Here is an 8,842-nt window from a genome sequence, read left to right as displayed (position 1 = left end):
CACATTATTTTGTAGAATAATTTTGCACTTATCTTACGGATTAATATTAACCCATAACTATTTATAAGTGTATCTATTTGTTGAAGTGAAATTAGGGAAAATTGTCCAAAAAATATTAAACCTATTGCACTTTTGTCATTTATTACTAAACCTTTTGTCAATGGAGTCATATACATTTTCATGTTTTGCCAAATTTTGGTTGGAAAATCGCTCATATTGATACTTGCTATTCTATGTAGCATAACTGGCTTTAACATGGATGAGTTTTAATTTTTTTTTTTGAATTTTTTGGCCAACGAGGGTCGCCGGATCCTCGTCCAAACCATCTAGCCTCACTTAGATTTGTGTGAGGCCAAATGAGGGCGTCTCGGCCCTTGCCCAAGGCTGACAAGGCTTCACAACCCTTGTTGAGTGGCCAACATGGTTCCGGACCCTCACTGACCATATAAACAAGAATAGAAAAAAAGGAAAAAAGAAAATAAAATAAATACTAAAATATTGTTAAAATATGTCATAATTAGTGTCGATTGTGCTGCATAAGATGGCTGGTATCTACGGGTGTGCATGGAAACACTCCAAAAAGTGTTTCGGAACACTACTGTACGGAAAGTGTTCGGGAACAAAAAAGAACAAACGCGTTTGGTTGCGTTTGTTCTTTTGTTTTCTTGTTTAAACGAAATAAGAACGAAAAAAAAACCACAATTTGTCGTTTCTTGTTCCGAAACAAAAATGAAGAAACATTTCCAGCGAGCTTCTTCTCTCTCTTCTTCTTCTCTTCTTCTTTTCTTCTTTTTTTCTTCTTTTCTCTTTCGCGGTCGCCGGCCTCGACCATGGCCGGCAACCGGCCCGTCGAGGCTCGGGCTCGCCGGATCCGGGCGAGCTCGAGCTCGCCCGGCCATGGCGAGGCTCGGCCTCGCCGGATCCGGGCGAGCCCGAGCTCGCCCGGCCAAGGCGAGGCCGAGCCTCGCCCCAAATCCGGCGAGGCCGAGCCTCGCCCGGCCAAGGCGAGGCCGAGCCTCGCCCAACCACAGCGAGGCTCGGCCTCGCCGAGGGCCGGCGAGCCTCGCCGTGGCTGGGCGAGGGCCGAAGCCCCGTCGGCCGTCGCCAGGAGGCCGGCGACCGGAAAAAAAAGAAAAATAAAAGAAAGGAAAAAATGAAAAATAAAATAAAAATGTTTAAAAAATTAAAAGAAACAAAAAAAGAATAAAATTTACCAAATGTGTTTTTTCATTTTTTATTCCCGGACCAAACGTTACCAAACGCGTTCTTTTGTTCAAAAATTGTTAGGAACGAAAACACTTTTTTTTGTTTCCGGTCCCGGGAACAAAAAAAAAGAAAAACGTTACCATTCGCATTCTACGTTAACATTTTTCTAACCAAAATTAGTCAAATGAATTCAATTGCCAAAATATGAAAATATTTAGGTCTCAACCAACAAAAATGAAAAGGTTTATAGATTCAGAATTTTTTAGATAATTTTTCCTAAAAGAACTACATAGAAATATAGATAAAGAAGATACAAAACTAATGCAAAAGCTAAAGGTAAAGAGAGAGATATTTCAACGTACTTGCTTTTTGTCCATCAACGATGTAAAAATAATTATGAGATGCCCCATAACAAGAAATTAACATGTGCCTAATTGATCGAAATCTCAAAAAAAAAAAAAAAAAAAAAAACATTAGTCTAAACGATCGAAATGCCAAAAAAAATTAATAATCATTTCGTTAACTCTAGTCATACACGCATGGTCGACCTCCTAAATGTCGTTCGCAAAAATCTCCTTCCTTCTTGCAAGATAAACGTGCTTTCTAGCTGAGGAAATGATGATTGGCTGACCAAGCTCATTTTGACCAAGCTCATTTCGGCAAGCAGTGAAATGGTCTAGTCATGACTTCATATAATCCCCCTCGGAATTGACCAAATTCATCAAATAAAAACCCGACATGTAACGAGCAACCCCATGTATCTGACCCAGACTTCTCTCAAAATATCAGATGTGCCTAGAAGACGGAAGTTCTAACTTCTAAATCCACAGCTTCCTCTTAGATTAAATTGTGCTCCATTAAAGTCCATAATTTATTGCTTGATGGTCTCTGAGATTAGTGAAGAGTTATTTAGTGAAACTTATGAAATCTTAGTAGCTTCTAATTCTAGTATATTAAAGTGTCCGGGTTACAATTCTTTTACTCGGGAAAAGTACTTTCCGCCAAACAGAAAGTCAGATGAATAGCGCTCTCTAGTCTACATTAGCATTTGTGTTAAATAATTAAATTTGAGTATGAGACTCAGCAGTTGTATATTGCTTTACTTCCTTGCAAATGAAGCCTGGTGTGACTCCATGAGAAAAGAGCAGAAACTTGAGAGATTCATGCAGATTACAGGTCACAAGATTTTCCATTTGCAGCCATATTTGAGAAATCTCTCCAGCATGATGTGCTTAAGTTTTAATAATATTTTAATATATTTTAACAATTATTTTTTCTTTTCTTCAATTTTCTTTGTTTTTTTTTTTAACTGCGATTAGCAAAGGTCGCTGGAACCTCACTGGCCACTGGGTGAGGGCAATGAAACCCTTCCCAATGGCAGGCGAAGCCCTCGCCCAAACGGCTACTAGGGGAGGGTTGCGACCTCACCTGCAGTTGACGAAGGCTTTGTGGTCGCGAGCGAGGCCGCAATGGCCTCACCTAGGTCTGTGCGTGGCCAAATGAGGGTGTCCAATTCCTTGCCTGAGACTAGCAAGGGCTTTGTGGCCCTCACTTAGTGGCCGACAAGGTTCCAATGACCCTTGCCAGCCATAATTAAAAAAAAAAAACTTGAAGAAAGGAAAAATAGATGTTCGAAAAACATTAAAACATTATTAGAACTTATTTGCATCAGTGCCGGCTATGCCATGTAATATGGTTAATATCCATGTTAGCAATTTTCAATCAAATTGACTAGATGGACTCAATTAGCAAAATGTAAAAAGGTTTATGATTCAATTAACAAATTTAAAATATTCATAATCGAAGTGAAATAAGTGCAATTACTTAATTATTTTTTTTTTCAGTGAAACTAGGTAAAAACATAGATAAAGAAGAAACAAAACCGATGCGAAAGCTAAAGGTAAAGAGAGAAATATTTCGACTTCATTGCTTTTTGTCCATCAATAGTGTGAAACAATCACGAGATGCATTATTACGAGAAATTAACATGTGCCTAACTAATAGAAATCTCAAAAAAAAAAAAAAAAAAAAAAAAAGCATTTGTCTAACCTATCAAAATGCCCAAAAAAATCAAAAACCATTTCTTTAACTTTAGTCACATACACATGGTCGACCTCCTAAAAGTCGTATGCAAAAACCTCCTCCCATTTTGCAAGAGAAATATGCTTTCTGGCTAAGGAAATGATCATTGCCTCTGACCAGGCTCATTTTGATAGTGATATCTGCAAGTAAAGTAAGGTATGGTTATGATTTCATAATTCCACCCAGAATTGACCAAATTCATCAGATAAAACCTTGACACATGATGAGCAACCTTTTTGAACTTTGAACAGAGTTCTTTCAAAATATCAGTTACGCCTGGAATCATTTTTTTTTTTGTTTCTTAAAAAATAAAAAATAAAATTGAGAAATATTTTTTCAAATATTGATCACTTGTATTACTTGATATAATTAATCAATAAATAATGTTTTCACTATCAATAATAATTTATGTCTAATCCGCAACTTCCTCTTAAAATAAAATCCGTAATCTATCGCTTGATGGTCTCTGAGATTAGTGAACAAGTTAATTGGGAAAGTTCATTAAATTTTAAAAGCTTCTAATTCTACAATCCGCGACACGTGGTATGGTTGACCCCCTAAATGAAAAGCCTCCCTCCACCCTGCTTGCAAGAGAAACATGCTTGCTGGCTAAGGAAATGATCATTGCCTGACCAAGCTCATTTCGATAGTAATACCTGCAAGTAAAGTGAGGCATGGTTATGACTTCAAATAGTCCCCCTCCGAATTGACCAAATTCATCAAATAAAACCCTGACATGTAATGAGCAGCCCTTGTTTGTACTTTGACCAAGACTTCTCTCAAAATATCAGATGTGCTTAGAAGAAGGAAGTTCTAACTTCTAATCTACAGCCTCCTCTAAAATTAAATTATGCTCCATAAAAGTCCATAATCTATTGCTTGATGGTCTCTGTGATTGGTGAAGAGTTACTTAGCGAAATTTAAGAAATTTAAGTGGCTTCTAATTCTACAATTTGCGACACATCGCAGCATTTGAGAGAAAGAGGGTTGGGACCATTTTCCTTTGCTTCAAGTTGACGAGGATTTCCAGTGAAGAAAAGGCCGGGTTGTAAAAAAAAAAAATAAAAATCGAATTGTGATTACACCTGTCAAGTTTATTAATGCGTTAATTAAGCTATATATTCTTCTGGGTACAGTATTTTAAAAGGGAACATGACCACATCGGTTATGTTGATGCAAAGTCTTGGAACGTCATCTATGGTGGTGTCCAAAGGGAGGTCATTTTCTAACTTGCGTGCCGTCGCCCATGAGATGAAGTTGGCCAACAAACACGGAGAACAAGATGTGCCGACCGGGACCAGATACATCAGGTTAGATTATTGATTGATGTCTTGATTATTATGACGCAAGATCATAGTAAATCACGACCTTGAATCTTGATTGGCTTTCGATTTTGTAATATTTTTTATCTTACGGAAGAAAGCAAACACATTTCAGTCGTTCGCTTGTCTTGTCTCCAGCACATTGCCAGCACGATTTCCACTGGAATTTTTCACTGTTATTGTCGGCGTCACGTCTCATCCACGCAGCCAACGTGCCATGAGATGAAGTTGCTACTTCAATATTTGTCCTCATAATTTAGCGTACAGTATCCGCCGTCCATAAAAACTTCAAAGAACACATGACTTACTACTTAATTATTCAAAACACTCCTTCTAGATTAAACTTTGACCTTAATTTAGCTATTAGATGGAGGTTTGATTTAACATTTAATTATTTTAATATTTTTCTATATCATTGCTCATCTTCTTCGTCGACACCACCCTCACCAGCCACACCTTCTTCACCCACAGGCGAGGGTCAAAACCCTCGCCGCCCGGCCACATCCTAGCTGGCCTAGGCGAGGAAATCGGTACCGTCGAAGTGAATAGTCTAACTTACCGATCGCTTGTTTGGCTGCAAATGATTAGGCCGTCAAAATCAGTCCTGCCTTGGAGATCGTGTTATGGTCTCCCCCGTGAGGCGAGCGAGCACTTACATTTTGGCTTTGCCGTAATATATATATTCCTTTTTGTCCCTTTTTTTATTTTATTTTTTTTTATTTTTTTAGCTTCTTCTGGTGCCTGTTCTGGTTCTGCATATGTCATTATTGTGGGAAGAACGAGAATGACGAAACAGAGACAAGGTTGAATGGAAGGTGAAGAAGAGCTCTTCATCTCAAAATGAGGAACGAAACCAGCGAGGACTTGCAGGCACACAAGCCACACAACGCAGAACCACGTGTGGGCGAGGGTCGCAGCCGTCGCTTGGCCGGCTAGGCTCGCAAGCCTTGGCAACGCCTCGTTCTTTCGGGGAAGATGAGTAGTGAGGAAAGCGAAAAAGATAAAAGAAAGATTAAAAGTAATTATAACATTTCTTAAAAAGTGATGTCGATTTGAGCAGTGTGAAATATGTTAGATTACTGGCCGTGTCACATAAGATAACCATAATTAATTTAACCATCACATCAATGATTAATTGATTGAATAGATTACATTGGAATTTTCCGCAAAAGTTTAGAAATAAATTAGTCAAAATTCGAAGGTTTAAGACTAAATTGGTAGCCGTATAAAGGTTTAGGATTTTTTTGAACCATTTTTCCACTTTAAACCGTAAAAAAGGGGTCAATAATTTCACAAAAGTGTCGGTAAGTCACTAGTAATTTACTTGAAAATCAGTAACCTTTCCTTACCCACGTTTTTTTCGCACTTTCCAACTCTTATATAAATTTAACCTTATGAAAAAGTTGTTTAGAATTTTTTGGAACGGCAGTAGTGTGGTGTGGTCCACAATATTAAATAAAAAAAGCAGTCGCCGCCCTTTGTTGTCTGGTTTCCGCAATTACTTCGAAGGCGGGATCAGAAGCATTTAGTCAAATTGCAGAAACTGCTAAGAAAAACGCTTGATCTGGGGCAGATCAATTCATGAGACCACTCGATACACAAAGTCAATCACTTTGGAGGACTAATAATTCACAAAAATTAATCGAAAAAAACTAAGCGGAATTGGCTTAATGGTTCCCAACAATGAATGCAATTACAGGAGCAAAACAGGGGTATCGAATTAGTATAAAAAGAATGGTCGAGTGCGCTACAAGATGAGGTTAGAATGTGAATCGAAGAATGTAAAGAAAGAGATTACAACTATCTGAATGGTAAGAGTGATGACAGGATATTTGCACAATGAGAGAGCTGGTAAATGCACTTGCTCTGCCAGGATTTGCAGAACTTGTTGATGTCCTCAATTTGGTCGGCTATGAAGCAATCGCTCATGTCGTGCATATCAAACACGAGCTCCTTCGTAAGGCTATTGATGAGGTCCACCACCTCTTCGTCCTCGTCCACCGATTGGTAAATAATCCCTGCGTTTTGCAAGATCTCCATGTCCTTCAGGTCTTCGACGATGCTGTTGAGGAAGATCGCGTAGCACGTGATGTACGGCAAGGCGAACGAGTTGCACTGCTCGTAAGCCAGCAAGTTCCTCAGGAGCGGTCCCGTCCACTCGTCGATGAAGAGGGTGGGGATCTTGAGCTCGCGGTTCGAAAACTCTATGTTGAGGAGGCTACCGGGGTTGTACTTGAACCGGATGCCGGCTCTCCGTAGCCTCTTCGCCTCGTGGACCCACAACTTCCCCGGGAAGTGATCTTCCCTGTTCCATCGAGGGCCTCGGTCCATTCGCAAAGGCTGAATGTCGGAAGGAATGAAGCTCGCGTGGAATAGGGCGAGGAGATGGTGATGCTCGCCCTTGTCGTCCAGCTTTGTCTCATCGTATTGTCCCTTCTGCGGACTCAGCGGCTCCATGAATAGGAGGGCAAGCTTGTTGAGAGACACCGCATCCCTGTCGAATGTCGTGAGGTTGTAGATCTCTTGCAACACGAACATCGGCAACTGGTTCTCGAGCATGAGAAGATCTCTGGTGATGCTGGGTAGCATCCATCTTGTTGCAAAGATCGGCTCTTCCACAAATTGTCCCTCTTCGTCCTAATCTCAATCAAAAAACATACAGAAGAACGCATAAATGAATCATGAGCAAGATCACTAATTTCATTGAAAGGAAATCAAACAGATCACAGGAGTCATTTATAAATCCTAGATATTGGAATTAATAAGAGTAGTCAATCATGTACCTGATTGCTCTCATAGGAAAGCTTCAAGAGTTCCACAATGAAGCAACCATCACGAACCATCATCTCGACAAAATCATCGGTGCTAATATCTTCAAACTCGTCCGAGTAACACCTCCTCGCGTCGGGCTCCAATTTCCTCATCGCCGTCTTGATGCCCACATCGCGATCTTCGTAGGCCATCCGCTCCATGAGTCGGTCGTAGAACCTCATCTTCTGAGCTTCCATGGCTCTCAAGGCAGGCTGGTTCCGATGGAACGGACCGATCGAGACGACCCTAGGGTTGTACGCCTTCGCATCGATCTGACGAATGTGCGTCGGAACCCTAAAGATCGACCACTGGGAAATGGAACGGCGGGGCTCATGATCGGCAGCCATGTCGCCGGGAAAATCTTCGGCGACCACCGTCATATCTCTGTCTTCCTCTTCTTGCTTTCTTCGAGCTTTGCGCTTCTTGCCCATCTAGGAGACTCGCTCTTCAGTCTTCAAGGCTCTTAAATAGGTTAATAATCTTTTTAGGTTAAGATTCCCAGTGAATAATCACTACTTTCTGTGCAGAAAAACAAGCAGCACTCACGTGGCGGCGCGAAGGTTTTCGGGGGCCTGACAGGCCAAGTTTGAACAGTTCAACTACGTTTGGAATATCTGGTCAAAAAAGCGAAATCAAAGAATTAGGGTTTAGAAAATCGGACTCTGTCGTCGAGTCTTTTTTTTCTCTTTTCAATTTGGTTGTTTTAAAATTATGATTTTTCAGGTTCATGCTAAATTGCCAGACAGGTATTCCCCCAGAAGCAAACCAAAGGCCCTTTTGTTAAGGTGACATGTTCAAGGAATCCTACTGGCTTTTCTCGTATAGTTTACTGAATATAAGTGAGAGATTAGGGCAGATGCGAATCAATTAGGTTTTCTTTATCCTGGCAAACAAGAAAGCTGGGGGATGCACCCTGAGTTTCAAACCTGTCATGATGCGAGTCGCCGGGCAGGTTGCGTAAACATGAGATTGTTTTGTAAGATTGAAAATTTGTTATTGAATTAGTGAGTCATGGAAGAAGAGGTAAAAGTCATCATCATCATCCTCATCGTCATCCTCATCATCAGTATAAACGTCACGTAGTATCAGACCTTAAGTGCTAAATCGAAGATTCAAGAGGAGGCCATGAAAGCTGATTTCACACAATCTCTCCATGCAATCGCGATGTGACCACACGTATCATGATCATTTTATGGTTCAAAAGTGACAGGAATAAATATCTCCGTGCTATCGAAGACTTGATCATATGCATAATCAAGTTGGTTTCTTCATCTTATAACCCACTTTTATTTGCTTCAATTAGACTCAAACATCGTAACTATGCTCAATGTAAATCAAATCTATTTATCAAATTTTCCTTGTACACCTCTTACATACAATGAGGTAGGACGTGATGACATATTATATCTTATCTTTCACTA

General features: G+C 40.2%; 1 protein-coding gene across 1 annotated transcript; it reads right to left on the bottom strand.

Moving 5' to 3' along the window:
* Positions 1-6,277: 6,277 nt before the first annotated feature.
* LOC104436139 (UPF0481 protein At3g47200) lies at positions 6,278-7,977 on the bottom strand. Its single transcript, XM_010048869.3, has 2 exons — positions 7,394-7,977; positions 6,278-7,247 (listed from the first exon to the last, which is right to left on the bottom strand). Exons 1-2 carry the CDS (start codon positions 7,850-7,852, stop codon positions 6,411-6,413), a joined length of 1,296 nt encoding a protein of 431 aa, XP_010047171.2. The 5' UTR covers positions 7,853-7,977; the 3' UTR covers positions 6,278-6,410.
* Positions 7,978-8,842: the final 865 nt, after the last annotated feature.

The sequence above is a fragment of the Eucalyptus grandis genome, chromosome 3 (genome assembly GCF_016545825.1).
Source record: "Eucalyptus grandis isolate ANBG69807.140 chromosome 3, ASM1654582v1, whole genome shotgun sequence".
In the NCBI taxonomy this organism is placed as follows: domain Eukaryota; kingdom Viridiplantae; phylum Streptophyta; class Magnoliopsida; order Myrtales; family Myrtaceae; genus Eucalyptus; species Eucalyptus grandis.
The sequence above is the reverse complement of the archived record's forward strand: the minus strand, read 5'-3'. Positions and strand labels throughout refer to the sequence as shown.